The 17,576-nt window shown below is 36.3% G+C and overlaps 4 protein-coding genes across 4 annotated transcripts; 1 reads left to right on the top strand and 3 right to left on the bottom strand.

The window, feature by feature from the left end:
- Positions 571-2,530, top strand: LOC18790664. The gene is made up of 3 exons (XM_007227182.2): positions 571-788; positions 878-946; positions 1,623-2,530. Exon 3 carries the CDS (start codon positions 1,643-1,645, stop codon positions 2,237-2,239), a length of 597 nt encoding a protein of 198 aa, XP_007227244.1. The 5' UTR covers positions 571-788; positions 878-946; positions 1,623-1,642; the 3' UTR covers positions 2,240-2,530.
- Positions 2,882-3,500, bottom strand: LOC18790536 (glu S.griseus protease inhibitor). The gene is made up of 2 exons (XM_007224193.2): positions 3,392-3,500; positions 2,882-3,273 (listed from the first exon to the last, which is right to left on the bottom strand). The coding sequence occupies exons 1-2, from the start codon at positions 3,408-3,410 to the stop codon at positions 3,080-3,082; spliced, it is 213 nt and encodes a 70-aa protein (XP_007224255.1). The 5' UTR covers positions 3,411-3,500; the 3' UTR covers positions 2,882-3,079.
- LOC18789036 (glu S.griseus protease inhibitor) lies at positions 5,064-5,642 on the bottom strand. Its single transcript, XM_007224065.2, has 2 exons — positions 5,512-5,642; positions 5,064-5,412 (listed from the first exon to the last, which is right to left on the bottom strand). Exons 1-2 carry the CDS (start codon positions 5,540-5,542, stop codon positions 5,213-5,215), a joined length of 231 nt encoding a protein of 76 aa, XP_007224127.1. The 5' UTR covers positions 5,543-5,642; the 3' UTR covers positions 5,064-5,212.
- LOC18791287 (UDP-N-acetylglucosamine--dolichyl-phosphate N-acetylglucosaminephosphotransferase) lies at positions 6,390-7,830 on the bottom strand. The gene has a single exon (XM_007222483.2). It carries the CDS (start codon positions 7,828-7,830, stop codon positions 6,559-6,561), a length of 1,272 nt encoding a protein of 423 aa, XP_007222545.1. The 3' UTR covers positions 6,390-6,558.

Here is a 17,576-nt window from a genome sequence, read left to right as displayed (position 1 = left end):
ATATATATATAAGAAATTGGCACATATCTCTGAAAAAACTAAATAGAAAGAAAAGAAACGAAGGAAATTGGCTACTACTTTACCTTCACATTCTGAACCCATCTTTGATTAAATGATTGCTTGCTCTGGTTTAGTCTCTTAGCTTCTCTTCTCTATTTGTATGCTTAAATTTGTGTTAATGGTGATGAGTACATATACATATATACATATATACATATATACATATAGCATTTTGATTGCTTAACGTAGTTGGTCTCATTATGGACTTTTAGCTGTTGCTTCTTAAGATTCAAGTCTTCTAAAAGGAAGAAAATTTGACTTCTATGAGTTTTGTTGAATGAGTTTAAATATGCGACCATTACATATTCAAGTTATTCTGCCGCTATTTCAGAAATTTCCAAAATTTCCCATTTAATTAAAAATATTAGAATATAAAAATTTATAATTAAAAATATTTGAAATTTGGAAAAATAAAAAAAATTAATTGCTGGGTTGTGTGTTATTAAACAAACAAAGCCACTATTCCGTTTGTATTGCATTTGGTTGAATTCATTTTTTGGTTGTGATTGGCTTAGGCCTTTTATTGAAGGAAATTCGATTTTGACCCAAAGCCACTCTACAACCTGAGAAATAAAGCCCAAGGCCCATCACTCGAAGACGGGCCTTCTCTTCTCTCTCTGAACGACCCTTAGAGAGCGGCTCTTCTTCTCCGTCGTTTGCTTCTCTCGCCGCCGCCGCCTCCGCCGCTTCCACCGCTTCCACCGGTCTCTCCTCTCAATCCGAACCAGGTCAGAATCTTTTCACTCTCTTTCATGTCTTCGATCCTCTCTCTGAGCTTATCATCCGCTAACTCTCGCTCTCATTGCCAACTTGGCAGCCTCTCACTCTCTGATCGCCTTCGTCAAATTGCTCGATTCTCAGGCTTACTCTCGCATCTCAATATCAGGTATATCTCCTCATCCTCTAATTGCTCTGGATCTGAATTTGAATTAACAAAATTAAGGTTTTTCTTCGAAATTAAAATTTGGGTTTCATGAAATTAATTAGGGACTTCGTTTTTAATTGGGCTGTAGGCGGTTTCTAAGGTAAATAGAAAGGCCTAATAAAGGATTTTAGGGTTTACAAGTACCTTATGCATGCTTCTGGTTCTGTTATTTGATGGAAATTAATTAGGGCTTTTTCTTATTAATTGGATTGTTTTTAGGTTCTGTTGTTGGGTTGCATGTATTGTTTATGTTTTGGTGGATGTGATTGTGAATGTTGATTAATTGGGGGATTGGGGCTTTGCTGGAAATTGGGACTTTTGCTGTTTAAGTGGCTGTTTTTAGGTTCTCTGTAGGTGATTAATTTGCTGCTTGCTGTCACATTATGCATTCTGTGTTGCTGATTAATTGGATTGTTTTTAGGTTCTTTTTTTGGTGTTATGCTATTCAGTTCTTGAATGATGATTAATTGGTTATGTTTCTGCTGCTTCAAGGTTATGTTGTCATTGCTGGTTACATTTTGGTGTGTAAATGGTAGAATGGTATTATGCTGGTTATAGTTTTTGTTAAACTGCGTGTATTGTTTGCTGCTATTAGTTGTACAATTTAGCAAACTTTTTGAGATTTCTCTCTTATTAGGGTTTTACGCATTGTGGCATATGGGGACTCCAGAAGCAAAGTATGCTGCCTTTGAGGAGAAGGTCAAACGAACTGTTTACCTCGATAACATCTCACCACATGTCACTGAAACTGTTGTGAGAACTGCTCTTTCACAGTTTGGGACTGTGAAAAATCTTCAGTTCATTCGAAATTACGTGGAATCAAGGAACATCCCGCAAAGTGCACTGGTGGAGATGGAGAACCTTAGACAGGCTGATGTTATTGTCTCAGAGTTAGCTCGATTGCCTTTCATGATGTCGGGGATGCCGAGGCCTGTGAGGGCACGTCGTGCTGAAGTGGAGATGTTTGATGATCGCCATGCAGAGCCTGGAAGAGGGATATCTTGTCGTTGGTTGGAGCCAAATGATCCGGATTTTCAAGTGGCACAAAAACTGAAGCGTCTTACTCGAAAGCATGCTGCTGAAGCGTCATTTGTGCTCGAGCAACAACTCCAGGAAGAAGAGAATCTTGCAAAGCAGCAGAACGAGGCTCTTCAAGCAAATTATAAGAAGTATGACATGTTAGATAGGGTAATAGCTGATGGGACTGTTAAATGTTTGGCAAGTCATTATAATATACGACAAGCAGATGACTGATAGGTAGACTTTTAGTATGTAGACCGTTCAATGTTTGGCAAGTGTGAAAGAACTTGTTCATTACCTTGACATTCAGATATCCTCGCCTTTTGTTTTAGTATGTAGACTTTTACTCACTCTGTGAATAATATCTCTGTTTCATGTATTATTTTGGTTTGTGATGTATTGGCTTTAGAAGAGATGTATATTTATAGTGAATCATAAGATAGCTTGTGGGTTGTCATTATTGACTATTTACATATGTAAGACATTATTGTGATGCAAAATGAAGAATAATAATTTGGTATGCAATGAAAATGAAGAATAGTATTTTGGTCAGTACATACACACGTGCAATTTCCAACAACAACAGTCAGTTGTACAATCCACCAACTTAGATGACAGGCTTTGACAGAACTAGGATGGGAATATGGGGTGGGCTGAAGAAGCCAGGAGATGGGTGAAATGAGCTGGGATGAGACTTTCAGCTGTGTTGCATCTATAGATGAATTTTAGAGACTTCATTGATGGACATGGATTACAGCTTGAGCGGTAACTGTGGAGCTTTCCAAACACCAAAAGAGAAAGCCAATTTCCAACCCATGTCTACTCATTTTTACTGGTTGAGCAGAAAGAACTACTAATTGAAGAGAAGAAGATAAGTTACTGTCAACGTTATCAAACCGTTCTTATTAGCTTCATATAGAATACATAGAAAGAAAAACAAACTATGTTCGAAATTCGAATACAATTATACAAATGCATGGAGAATGGAACTCCTTATTTCATTATTTCACGTAAATTTCTTCAAGTCCTGCTAAAACAGCACTGGCCACCCTGAATTGAAGTCCTGAGTCTAAACTAACCAATACTAGGGACCCTTGTAACAATGCCATCAGTATTAACCCAAACGCGAACCCTATCGCACCGGAAATCAGCAGTGACAATCGACCCTTCTAGCACGATCTGAGCATCAACCAAAGAATTCTCCCTCTCAATTGTTGCCTCTGCAACTGTCCCCTGAGATCCCAGAAGTTCAGGCCATGTATCCTTACCTGCATATATATGAACTCAAAAATTAAAACTTGCAGTATATTAACTACAGACACCACAACAAGTAATTAGCTTATATTAGTGGGCGTCTGTAATCGTACAGAAGAACTTGTTCATTACCTTGACACTCAGTTGACATCCTTGCTTTCTGTCTTAATATGCAAACTTTTCCTCTCTGAATAAGATCTCCCTTTCTTTGCAATATTTTGTTTGTGAGGTATTGGCATCAGGAGAGAGATGTATATTTATAATCCAACATTGGAGAGATAGCTTGTGGTTGTCATTATTGACTATTTCGATTGGATGCTTCATCGCCAAGATTAACTATCTGGTTAGTATGAACTTAAACATGTATGATGTACAAACAATAAATTGTTTTTGTTATAAAAATGAAGAAATAAAACTTGGTCAAATAACAGCAATAAAGTCAGTTTTATTGACGCTGAGATCTGGTTGTACGATGCATCACCTACTTAGATGATAAGTGCTGTTGACAAAACCTGAAATACATGTAAAATAAAATTGGAAAAAGAAGGAGGAATAACGCTCATGTGATTTTTTAAAAATCTGCGTTTGACTGGTACATATAATAAACTTGAACATTATTTGAAAAAAAATGTTGGGAGCTAAGAAAAACTCATCATTTCAAATTTCGCATCTTGGTTTGATTGATTGAACAATTTTGCTTGCTTTACATTGATTGAGCAATCTAGGGTTGACTGCAAAATTCAAACATTCCTCCAGAACCACAAGAATCCTTCGTTAGAGTGGGATTCCAACTCAGAACTTTTCCTTTTGAGATTTTGAGAAGAGTTGCTCCATATCTTAATTTTTCTTCTTTGTTTCAGTTTTCAAACAGAACAAATATATTGGACTAGTTTAAGGTCTGGCATGAGCACGAGAAGGGCTTTTGCCGCGTCTAATATCATGCTGGAGCTAGATAGACACAAAACTGTTTAGCTCCTCTAATTTGACCCTCTGATTTGAAACATTTAATCCCCTCTTGTAACAATCAATTTTCAGCAACTTATTTTTACAGCTTTAAATTGATGAAACAGTAACATTATAGATGTATTGCATCTATAGATGAATTCGTAGTGTTATTTCAGTGCTTCATTGGTTTTAGTTTCAAACACAGCCAGCCCCAAGTGAAATTCTGTTTCATCACTTTTGTTTTGCCCTCATATTTTTTATAAGAATTGGATCTGTGAGCTCTAAGTAAGTAATCTTAAGAGCAGGTCTTTTCTCTATTTAAACCACAATTATTTGCCATTTCTCTAATAGGGATGAGACTCAAATGGATAGAACACATCTCTGTTGGAGAGGTGGTCAACATTATCAACCACGCTTCTGTATCCGGTGTCCTCATCGGGTCATGCAGACGCCTTTTTCATGTACTCTAGTTTACTTGGGTGGTGAAACCTGTTAAAATATCAATTTTAGTAATTTCCCCTTGCAAAATTGGTTTAAGGGTGCTCAAGAACTCAGTCTTTTAAATTTGCAATCATTTTATCTTCTATTTTTTTTTAGAGGCTTCATTGATGGATTACAGATTGAGTGGTAACTGTGGAGCTTTCAATTCAAGTAACCAATCATCGGTAGTTGATGATGATTTTTTCGAGGTAGAGTTTGAATGCATTTGCTAATTAAGGTTTTCAGTTTACAATTATTACTAGCTAGCCTTTGTCAAGAGATTTATTTATCACCATTTTCAATGTTTAGAAGTGTTGTATATTGAGCTTTACCTTTACTGCGGTAGAACAGAAAGAAGAAGAAAGGAGAAAAAGAAAACTACTGTCAACTTTATCAAACCATTCTTATTATATATTGAGCTTCACACAGAATACATTGAGATAACTAAAAAAAATTGGCTGCTTCCAACGCAAATAATGCATGGAGTATATTACAACTCCTTATTTGCATAACATATTAATAATTAAGTTAACCAATTACAGGAACCCTAGTAACCAAGCCATCTGTGTCGACCCAAACACGAACCCTATCAGGTACGCATACGAAATCTGCGGGGACAATGGTTCCTTCCAACACCACCTCAACTTTGACGGTAGAATTCTCCCTCTCAATTGTTGCCTCCGCAACTGTCCCCTCCACTCCCAGCAGCTCAGGCCATACATACTTACCTATTTAGAACAAAAAAAATAATTGTATTAATTACATGTATATATATTAAATGACATGACCATGAATATTATAAAAGGCCTGTTATATATATATCTTACCTGTGCTGCCTTGACATTGATCAGATGCCATTCTCGCTTCTTTTTCTTCTTCTTTTTTGTAAGTTTGAGCTTAGAGTTGTAGTATATATACTCTCTGGCGATTTCTCTTAAATGTATTGTGATGATGTGATGTAATGATGTGAGATAAGAGAAGAAATGAATGCATATTTATAGCTTGTTGGGTGTGGGTCGTCTTTATTGACTAGAACTTTGCTTGTATATTATTGATCCCGATCGGTGGCCTTAACAGTAGAAGCAAAATGAAGAATAATGTTTTTGTATACCAAACGCAGAATAGCATTTGGTCAATAGTTGTATTATTTTGTCGCCCATGAAATCTGCTTTGTACGATACACGTCCTTAGATGATAGGTATCGTTGACAAAATTTGGGAAAATAGTTAGGGATAACTCATTTGATTTGATCACCTTATTTTATGACAACCACACCTCCGGCTGTGAAAAGCTTATGAATTTGACCCGTTAAACTGAAAACTTTTTGGAAAATCTGATATCTTTTTTTTGTGATAAAGACAATAGATTGCATTCATAATTCAAGCACAAAATGTTAAATAAAGTGTATAGGAATTCTCTCATATATTCATATTGTATTCTTCTCCAATATTGAGGTATTTATAAAGAAGTGCAAAGATATGTTAACCCTAAATACAATAGGAAATAAATCTCAATTACAATAGGTAAGTAGCCAAAATCCTAACTAAATAAGGATGCGCCAACATTTTTATTTTATTTTTTAGGTAAAACATTACAATATTATTCATTAATAAATTGGAAGCCATGGGTTAGCATTCCAAGACAATGTCAAATGTGACCAATTTTTCTCATCTTCAAGGGCCAAAATACAAATTGTAAAAACTTCAAATTCAAATCACTCATTTGTATTTTAACTAAAAGATGTACTTTAGCATTCCTGGCTTGGACCCGCTTGCAGGAAATAATACAACATGCTTCCTCCACCGGAAAGGAAATGTGCGTGGATAGTCCATGAAAGTTAATAAATTAGCCAAAGGTATTGCGTCTCTTCCGCATCACTTGTACCAACCAGCAAGGAAAAATCTCAGCACGAAACAGAAGCAGCAAGCGATGGCCTGGAAAACTAGAAGACAGATGCAAATCGACTTCTCCGTCATCCTGCCAAATCGTCTTAGAAAAAAGTTTACAAGCGTCCCATCATTTGTCCCAGTCAGCAGTCCAGTTCCAGGATCAAACCTAGGAAGACGATGCCGTGGACATGGAACAATGCCGGCAAGCTGGGGCAGTGACAAGAGAAAGTTCAATACTTGAGGGACAAAGAAAATCAGGAGTGTTTCACTAAAATGGCCTAAAATCCCAGCTACTGCCATCGTCATCCCAGCAAAGTATGTGTATGTATCTCCAACAAAAGCTGAAGAAGGATACCAGTTGTGAGAGAACAACGCCAACGAGGTGGCTAATAAGGGTTGGACAAGATAAAGAGAGAATGCATGTGCCATCTTATACTCAGAATCTGCAGATGCTCCAATTTGCATGATATTGTGTATTAAAATAGCAGATGCAATGATGACTGTCTGCCCAACTTCAAGACCATTCAAGCCAGCATGAATGTTGATGGAGTTTGTACAGAAAACCGCCAAAAGGCCCATGTAAAGTTTGTACATCCATCCTAGATCCAAAACCTCTAGCCCAACATGTGGAATAAGTGGCTTCGGTATGATGATAGTTGTATGTCCAGCATAGGCCAACAGCAGAGGTAGAGCTGCAATGGATGGCAGTAGTAATTTCACCCTCCAAGGTACATCAAGAACATCATCTACAAATCCAAGCAATACCATAAAGCATATGGATGCTAATGCTGCATTGTACTCGACTAGCCAATTTGAATCTGCAGTGAAGTTGAAATACTGGAATAGGATTCCCAAGACCAAGAAAACAATTCCAACAACAATACCCAATGACTCAGGCACTTTGACAGTGCCCTGCGGTGTACCCTTTTTGTTAATGTCATAACCAAAGAGGTTGCGCCTGAGAACGTATCTGGAAGCCACGGGGATCATCTTAACGGTGACGAATAACCCGGCAAGGCTGAGAGCCGCATTGATGAGAATCGATTTTCGAAGTTCATGTTCGATCTTGCAGTGATAGAAGATGAGGTAAAAGTATGGGATTGAGAAGAAGAGCGTGAGCTTGAGAATTACACCTGACTTTGGGGGTGCAATTGGCGGGTCTGTTAATGGAGGTTCTTTGGGTTTGGGTCGTTTGGTGGCCTCGTTTGGTTTGGTTTGTGCGGACGAGTCTGTTGAAGCTCGCTTTCGAGCTGCCATGGCTCTCTCTGTCTCTCAATATTTGGTGTCACTGCTTTGAGACCATGTCAAACAAAGTGTAAGGGAATTCTCAAATATATTCAGGTATTTATAAAGAAGTATAAACATGTGTTAATCCTATATACAATAGGAAATAAATTCAAATTACAATAAGGCTAAGTAAATAGGTAAGTAATCAAAATCCTAACATAGTAAGGAACAAAACTCCTAACTAAATTAGGACTGGCCAACACAAAGGTCACAAGACCCAGTACAAATACAGATAACCACTTAAAATGATTACAAATATGGGATATTGGTTTATTAATGTATAAATATGTAGACATTTGAGTGAGTTTCTTTTTCTCGGTGTTTTTTCTAATTTTTTTTAAAGAAATATTATAGCCTTTAAAAGAAATAGTATAGCCGGTTATACTAGGTTTTTTTCCTTTTTTTTCCTTTTTTTTTTTAAAGAAATAGTATCGCCGTGCGGCTATACTTGGTACTCCTAATTTTTTTTTTAATGGTATAGCCGACCGGCTATACTATTTTTTTCTACAAAAGTAAACATAAAATACTCGTATTGAACATGTACATATGTATTTTTCATATTTAAGATATGTATTATTGACAAAATTTTCAGTAATACACACAATTTTGCCGAACTTTTAAGTTGTAATTTGCAAAATTTTGCTGAATAAAATACATTTCTTCATATAGCCGCACGGCTATACCAAATTAATATCTATAAAATTATAAATAATGCAACTAGGAGGGTCATTTATTTTCTAATTTTTTAAAAGAAATAGTATAGCCGTGCGGATATACTGTTTTTCCTTAATTTTCAAAAAGTAAACGTACAATATTGCTAGTGAATATATACGTAATTATTTTTAAAGAAATAGTATAGCCGATCGGCTATACTGGGTTTTTCTTCTCTTTTTTTCAAAGAAATAGTATAGCCGACAGGCTATACCCTATTTTTAAAAGAAATCGTATAGCCGACCGGCTATACTATTTTAAGTATGTGTATATATATATATAGATATAAAGACCCGCCCAAGGCCTAAGCCCACGTGTCCGAGAGGCCCGTGGCCTAAGCCCACGTGTCAAAGAGGCCCAAAGGCTATATTTTCTACATATATATATATAAAAAGACCCGCCCAAGGCTAAGCCCACGTACCAAAGAGGCCCATGGCCTAAACCCACATGTCAAGGAGTATAGCCGTGCGGCTATACTCTTTTTTTTTTGAAGAACAATTAGGGAAAAGTGAGTACAGCCGTCCGGCTGTAACCTTTTTTTATTTTTTATTTTTGTTATATATTGTTTTTATTCGGTAATACGTGTATAATACGTGAATTTTGTGTGTCTTACTTAAATTTTTGTAAAAAATACGTGTATTAAACATGAGAATTCCGTGCGTACGCTTATAATACATTATTAAACGTCAAAGTGCTAAAATCTTTATGCGGGTAATAACTTTGAAAAAGTAAAAAATTAAAAAGGGATGATAGATACTCGAGCAATGGCATCATAGCGATGGATAGGGCTCTTGGGGTATGGAGAAATTGAAAAAAGACACCCAAACGATTTCACAAAAGACTTAATAAATAGAAATGAATTACTTTGTGTTCTTTTTCTTCAATCTTTTTATATTAAATAATAATTAAAATGTAATGACTAAGCAAAGTGATTAAAAAAGGCTAACATATCACTTGATTACGTATAGTAAATTAAAGAAGTAGCCCAAAGAACAAAAGTAAATAAACAAATTTTATAATTTTAAAATATTAAAAATAAAAAAGAGTATAGCCGTGCGGCTATACTACGTATATCTTTAGAAAGAAGGAGGCTGCCAGCCCCGAGGTGCCACGTGTCAAAAGAGTAAAGACTATTTTTAAAAAAATAAGGAAACACCAGTACAGCCGCACGGCTATACCCAACCGCACGGCTATACTATTTTATGTATACATATAAAAAAAACCCGCCCTGGGCCTAAGCCCACGTGTCAGAGGGGCCCATGGCCAAAGCCCACGTGTCAAAGAAGCCCAACGGCTATACTTTTACAAAAAACAAATCAAAAAATAGTATAGCCGTGCGGCTATACTATTTTATACATATATGTATATGTAAAAAGACCCGCCCAAGGACTCAGCCCACGCGTCAGAGAGGCCCATAGCCTAAGCCCACATGTCAAAGAGGCCCAACGGCTATACTTTTTTAACAAAAAACTCAAAAAATAGTATAGCTGCGCGGCTGTACTAATTTCTACATATATATATATATATATATATATAAAGACCCGCCCAAGGCTAAGCCCACATGTCAAAGAGTATAGCCGTGCAGCTATACCCTTTTTATATAAAAAAAGGTATAGCCGCACGGCTATACTATATATATATATATATATAAAGGCCGGCCCACGGCCTAAGCCCACGTCAAAGAGGTAAATGCAAAAAAGGAGTATAGCCGCATGGCTGCACTATTTTTTTTTAAATTCAAAAAATAAGTATAGCATTGCGGCTATACTATTATATATATAAAAAGGCCGGCCCATGGCCTAAGCCCACGTGTCGAAGAGGTAAAGCCACACTATTTTTTAAATGCAAAAAAGGAGTATAGATTTACAGCTATACTATTTTTTTAAAATTCAAATAAATAGTATAGCCGTGCGGCTATACTATTATATATATAAAAAGGCCGGTCCATGGCCTAAGTCCACGTGTCAAAGAGGCCTAAGCCCACGTGTCAAAGAGGTAAAGCCATACTATTTTTTAAATGCAAAAAAGGCGTATAGCCGCCTGGCTATACTACTTTTTTTTAAATTCAAAAAATAAGTATAGCCTTGCGGCTATACTATTATATATATATATATATAAAGAACGGCCCGAGGCCTCAGCTCACGTCTCAGAGAGGCCCATGGCCTAAGCCCACGTGTCAAAGAGGCCCAACTGCTATACTTTTTTAAAAAAATTTAAAAAATAGTTTAGCCGCGTGGCTATACTATTTTATGTATATATATATATAAAAAGACCCGCCCAAGGCCTAAGCCCACGTGTCAGAGAGGCCCATGGCCCAAGCCCACGTGTCACAGAGGCCCAACGGCTACACTTTTTTAAAAAAAATTTAAAAAATAGTATAGCCGCGCGGCTATACTATTTTATGTGCATATATATATAAGAAGACCCTCCCAAGGCCGAAGCCCACGTGTCAGAGAGCCCATGGCCTAAGCCCACGCATCAAAAAGGCCGAACGGCTATAATATATATATATATATATATATAAAGAACAGCCCGAGGCCTCAGCCCACGTGTCAGAGAGGCCCACGACCTAAGCCCACATGTCAAAAAGGCTGAACGGCTATAATATATATATATAAAAAGACCCGCCCAAGGCCTACGCCCATGTGTCAGAGAGGCCCATGGCCTAAGCCCACATGTCAAAGAGGCCTAGGCCCACGTGTCAAAGAGGTAAAGCCATACTATTTTTTAAATGCAAAGAAGGAGTATAGCCGTACGGCTATACTATTTTTTTAAAATTCAATGCGGATGTACTATTATATATATAAAAAGGCCGGCCCATGGCCATAGCCCACGTGTCAAAGAGGCCTAAGCCCACGTGTCAAAGAGGTAAAGCCATACTATTTTTAAATGCAAAAAAAGAGTACAGCCGAACGGCTATACTATTTTTTTTTCAATTCAAATAAATCGTATAGCCGTGCGGCTATACTATTATATATATAAAAAGGCCGGCCCATGGCCAAAGCCCACGTGTCAAAGAGGCCTAAGCCCACGTGTCAAAGAGGCCTAAGCCCACGTGTCAAGGAGGTACAGCCATACTATTTTTGAAATGCAAAAAAGGAGTATAGCCGACCGGCTATACTATTTTTTTAAAATTCAAATAAATAGTATAGCCGTGCGGCAGTACTATTATATATATAAAAAGGCTGGCCCATGGCCTAAGCTCACGTGTCAAAGAGGCCTAAGCGCACGTGTCAAGGAGGTAAAGCCAAGTATAGCCGAACGGCTATACTATTTTTTTTTAATAAATAGTATAGTCGTGCGGCTATACTATTATATATATATAAAAAGGCCGGCCCATGGCCTAAGCCCACGTGTCAAAGAGGCCTAAGCTCACGTGTCAAAGAGGTAAAGCCGTACTATTTTTTAAATGCAAAAAAGAGTATAGCCGTTCGGCTATACTATTATGTATTAAAAAAGGCCGGCCCATGGCCTAAGCCCACGTGTCAAAGAGGCCTAAACCATACTATTTTTTAAATGCAAAAAAGGAGTATAGCCGAACGGCTATACTATTTTTTTTATAATTCAAATAAATAGTATAGCCGTGCGGCTATACTATTATGTATATAAAAAGGCCGGCCCATGGCCTAAGCCCAAGTGTCTAGGGTTTAGCAGAGCACAATTGATTCAATTGTGTGTTTTCCTGGGACATATTACAATTCTGATTGATCATTTGATGAAAAGTTTCTCCTTCAGTTTTTCTTTCCAGGAAACGATTAGAAGTTACTTCTCATATCCTACAAAACAAAAGTGACCCCAAAAAAGAAAAAACACTACAAAAAAAACAAGCAACTTATAATTATAAATATGTTATAAAACTAGAGGGAGAAAATGTAGAGAGAAGTGATATGCTAAAGACAAAGTTTCACCATGTTTATTCTTTTACTAAATCTTTGGTAGAACCACCTATTTATAGGCTTACAAGATAGGAGATTGAATACCATCATTTACAATATACCTATAGGTTACAAGCATTAACTACAAATACTTAGTACATAGGTTACATAAAATCCAACGGTGGAATATTAAGAGGTATGGTGGTCATCCACCAACTCATGCATTTACAACACTCCCCCTTGGATGTCCACCATACAATGACATTGTTTCCTCATTAAAAACCTTGCTTGGAAAACCCAGTGGGACAAAACCAAAGCGAAGGGAAAAAGAGTGAAACTTTCTTCTGAATCATTGATATGGTGATGGATGAGCTTATATTGCCTCGTTAAAACCTTGCTAGGAAAAACCCAGTGGGACAAAAACCTAGTCGAAAGGAAAAAGAGTACAACGCACATCTGCCTTGAATGTAGTAGAATTGGGATGCTCCCCCTGATTAATATCTCCCCCTGATTAATATCTCTCATTCTCTGATTTGAGCAATACAAGCAACATTGTCTTCATACATGATCATCTATCACACTATTCAACCTGCTTTTCACTTTCAAATGATTGAAATCTTTAGGAGTATCAACAACTAATTTAGTAGTTAGAATATGTTACAACAATATCAAATTTGAATTCAAAATACTCAAACTCTTAGTGTTAACTCTTAATTAAGAATATTGTGGTACTTTATATCTTTCAAGAGGTTGCTTCATCCGATATATCTCAAATATTTCATGAGCTTTGAGGATTTCCATGTACCATATAGTCTTAATAAATATGCATTTAACACATACTATAAGTTTTGCGTTAAAGTAACAACCGCACTTATAGAAATGTTGATGCATTTACGATGAGATTGGAGACTAAAACCACATGCCTCTCCCAGGAAACCTTATGTCATATTAGTGATCTTATTTCACTTCACAAACACCAATTCGTAACCTTCATACTGAACATTTGGTGTTTGAGTTATAGGTTCAATATCCAACTCTTCTTATTTAGTGATAAATGGAATTGCCTATTTCCATTTTTGGCCAATCACTTAACTTTCGACATTCATGAAACGTGATTTAATATAATCATAGCCCTTGATGATTGTAGTAGCTACTAATAAACCAAATGTATCATCAATTTGTGATCTCACAATTCTTATGTGCATGTGCATGCATAATTTATAATCATCTCATTGCTTTGGGGTACCAATGCCTCTTTAGGGGCTTATGTTGTCACTTATGGGACAAACATCTCTTTTACAATGAATTATTTAGAATATGTGGATCATAACCTCCTATAGAGCGTTATTTTTTATAGGGCTTGAATTTTTCAAATAATCTCCATTTCTGAGGAGTTAAGTCTTTAGAACTTATATTCCTGACATGCTTCAGGCATGCATTATATATATAGTCACCATGTTAATGGATTGTGATACGAGAATATCAATCCATGTTAGCATATGTACAACTTATATATGCATTATCTTGATGAGACAAAAGCGGATTGATTCAACACTATTTCACGACGTTCTTTAGGAATTGTCATTTCTCCCCCTAACGGCGGAAAAATTGTCTCAAAATGTAGGAAAATAAACTCACAGTCGTTATCAAATATGTGACCATTTTAGTAGACACATTCAGTAAAACTGGTGAAGTGATCCATAATTAGATGTTGTATAGGCTCACAAATATCCCCTTGAATTATTTCAGGAAAGATGGCTCAAAGTCAATTTTTGACTGAGATGATCTTATGACAGCTTTTATTTGTGAGCGTTCTTTGTAATGATATTGTTGGACAAGACAATAATTTGAGTCTTTAAACGATGTCCTTACAAATTTATAAAAATCTTATGCATCATTGTGGGACATGGATTGCCAAGATAGTCATGTCACAACATAAAAGTTATTCGGTCAATGAACTTCTAGTTCATGACATCATAATCTTCAACTATAATAGTTGTGTAGTATTGGGGCCTCAAGAACTTTTGGTTCATAACATCATAAACTTCCTACCCACAAAAGAAAGTAGGAAGTTTCTCCAATAGACGCCTCTGGCTATCAATATTGGGGGAGTAATACAAAATATTACCATTGTAAAACGAAATTAATTAGTAACCTAACATAAATAAAATAAAATATAATAAAATAAGTAAAGTGGTATAAACAAGGAATAAAATAAATCAATTAAAGATTATGAAATTCCAAGATAATCCAATATTAATGTGGATTCAATATGTAGATAAAACTACAAGTTTAAGAATTGGATTTCCAACCAATTCAGGTTCATATAGGCACAAATAAGTAATGAACTTCAAGTTCATATATAGTATTAAGATGCATGAAAAACTATGAACTTCAGGTTCATATCAATATATATTCGAAACTTCAGGTACGAATACGTAGATCTAAATAAATTGAATTAATAGTTGTGCTTTGAACTTCATACTCAAATCAATGTATATGCACTCGAAACTTCTGGTTCAAGTTCTTAACATATGTAGGCCTTATGGAATTCTGATTTTGATTAATACAAAATCGAGGAGTTTTATGTCCTTATGTGCTCTTTAAATTCGCGGAACTTCACGCCCTCAATTATTTGGAATCAAAGAACTTCAAGTTCTGATTCAATCAAAAGGACTCTATATCCTAATCTAGTTATATGATGAGGATCACGGAACTTCGGGCCCCTGATCTTTTGTATAATTCAAACTCATCATAATAATTAAGATCATACTTAAAATTAAATAAACAAACAAATAAAAATAAAAACATGGCATTATATTCATGTGTAATAAGAATAAGAATTTTTTTCTTAAACAAGCATGATGAAGTCTGATGGTGAGTACAAAGAAACTCTATACCATGTGATGACTCTAGCTCATATAAGAAGAAAGAAAATTCAGAGAAAGAAAACATACCAAGAGCAATGTCGTGCTGATAACGTGTTATAAAACTAGAGGGAGAAAATGTAGAGAGAAGTGATATGCTAAAGACAAAGTTTCACCATGTTTATTCTTTTACTAAATCTTTGGTAGAACCACCTATTTATAGGCTTACAAGATAGGAGATTGAATACCATCATTTACAATATACCTATAAGTTACAAGCATTAATTACAAATACTTAGTGCATAGGTTACATAAAATCCAACGGTGGAATATTAAGAGGTATGGTGGTCATCCACCAACTCATGCATTTACAACAAAATAATTTAAATAGTGCTAACTTCATAATAAATAATCAAAAGTTGTATCTTCATTACAAAGGTTTTCTAAGTAACTGTACTAGTTATTGGGATTCGGGTTGGGATTAGGATTGGGATTAGGATTGGGATTTTGTTGTGCGAAATGTCGACCCAAGCATACCCCTCAAGGCAGAAACACCATCAACCTCATAATTATAATTATTAGTATTATCATCTCCCGGCCAGACCAAGTAGTGCTCAATTGGATCCCGCGAAGGATGATTAGTTTCCTTAATCACTTCCCCTGTTTTGTCCAAATCCAACAAACATCCCTCGTCGTCCTTAATGTTGTTACCACCATGAACATGATCATGATTGTTCTCAAAATATGGGGTTGTGTTAGCCCAGATGTCCTCAGATTTCGATATCGATTGTGTCTTGACACACTCTACCTCACCATGTTCCCATTCTTCATTCCAACAAAGTTCCGCACCACTATTGTTGTCACCTTGATAATGATCAAACCCACGATTATCACTCTCGAAATTTAGGCTTGGATTATACAAGAAGTCTTCGGATTCTGATATTGGTTGGAAAGAGCCGCACGTCCGATTTACCCTCTTCCAAAATTTTGTCCCAGAAAGATATGTTGTTGTCGCCACCATCGTTTTCTTGTTAAGACAATCACACTCAAAATTTGGGGTTGAAGTAAACAAGACGTCTTCAGAATTTGCTAGTTGATGAGTCTTATCATATTCCAAAATTCTATCCCGACAAGTTCCATAATCGTCATTGTTGTTGCCATGTTGATCAGTAAAAACATTACGATTACCCTCCAAATTTTGGGTTGAATTATGCAAGACCTCTTCGGATTTCGAAATTGGTTGCATCAAGGCACATTGCGCTTTACCATCCTCCCAATCTTTGCACCAAGAAGATCCCTCTCCCCCATTGATGTTACCATGATGAGTATCAAACACATTACGATCACTCTCGAAATTTATGGTTGAATCATACAAAACATCTTCGGATTTTGACATTGGTTTCAGAACACCTTGTGTGTAACCATCTTTCAAAATCTCATCCCAAAACCACACGTCATCGTGGCCGCCGCGGACACCATTGTTGTTCCCAAGACGGTGATCATGTTGACTATCAAGCTTTAGGGTTGAACTAGAACATATGTCTTTATGCCTTGAAATTGGTTCCACCCAAACACTATCCTCAAAACTTAGGTTTGATGGTGAGGTAGAGACACATTTTGCCTCACCCTTCTCCAAAACATGTGAACCTTTCATCCTCTTGTTAGTATGGTCCTGAAGAAGCACCAAGTATTTGTCTCTCAACGAAAACATGTCCTTAATGTAAAAAGGCCGGCCCATGGCCTAAGCGCACGTGTCAAAGAGGTAAAGCCATACTATTTTCGGGATGAGGAGTGGGATGTATGAATTGAGTTTTTCTTTTAATGTTGAATATATTTTATGTTTTGGGATTGATTATTATGCTTGAATGACAATTAATACTTACATTTGATAGAATATTTTGGCTTAAAAACAATTAGTAGTACAATTGATCTATATTATATTATTTATAATTTTTTATATTAAATTAAATTAATATTCAAAAGGCTTACGCTTCGCATTTTAAAACATTGGTTTATACATATAGTGATTACGGATCTTATGACGAAGACAACCTATCCGCATTTCCTGATGTTGATTCGAAGTTTGTTTGTTTGTTTTGTGTGTGTGTGTGTGTGTGTGTGTGTGTGTGTGTGTGTGTGTAGCACAGCACAATTGATTCAATTAAACGTTTTCCTAGGACATATTACAATTCTGATTGATCATGTGATGAAAAGTTTCTCCTTCAATTTTTCTTTCTGGGAAACGATTAGAAGTTACTTCTCA

Source organism: Prunus persica, chromosome G1 (genome assembly GCF_000346465.2).
Source record: "Prunus persica cultivar Lovell chromosome G1, Prunus_persica_NCBIv2, whole genome shotgun sequence".
Taxonomy (NCBI): domain Eukaryota; kingdom Viridiplantae; phylum Streptophyta; class Magnoliopsida; order Rosales; family Rosaceae; genus Prunus; species Prunus persica.
The sequence above is the reverse complement of the archived record's forward strand: the minus strand, read 5'-3'. Positions and strand labels throughout refer to the sequence as shown.

Bases quoted from the DNA above. Each gene is read 5' to 3' on its own strand.
- LOC18789036 (XM_007224065.2), bottom strand. From the start codon at position 5,542: ATGGCATCTGATCAATGTCAAGGCAGCACAG. The intron at 5,413-5,511 runs GTAAGATATATA...TGTTCTAAATAG, and splicing joins TCAATGTCAAGGCAGCACAG to GTAAGTATGTATGGCCTGAG.
- LOC18791287 (XM_007222483.2), bottom strand. From the start codon at position 7,830: ATGGCAGCTCGAAAGCGAGCTTCAACAGACTCGTCCGCACAAACCAAA.
- LOC18790664 (XM_007227182.2), top strand. From the start codon at position 1,643: ATGGGGACTCCAGAAGCAAAGTATGCTGCCTTTGAGGAGAAGGTCAAA.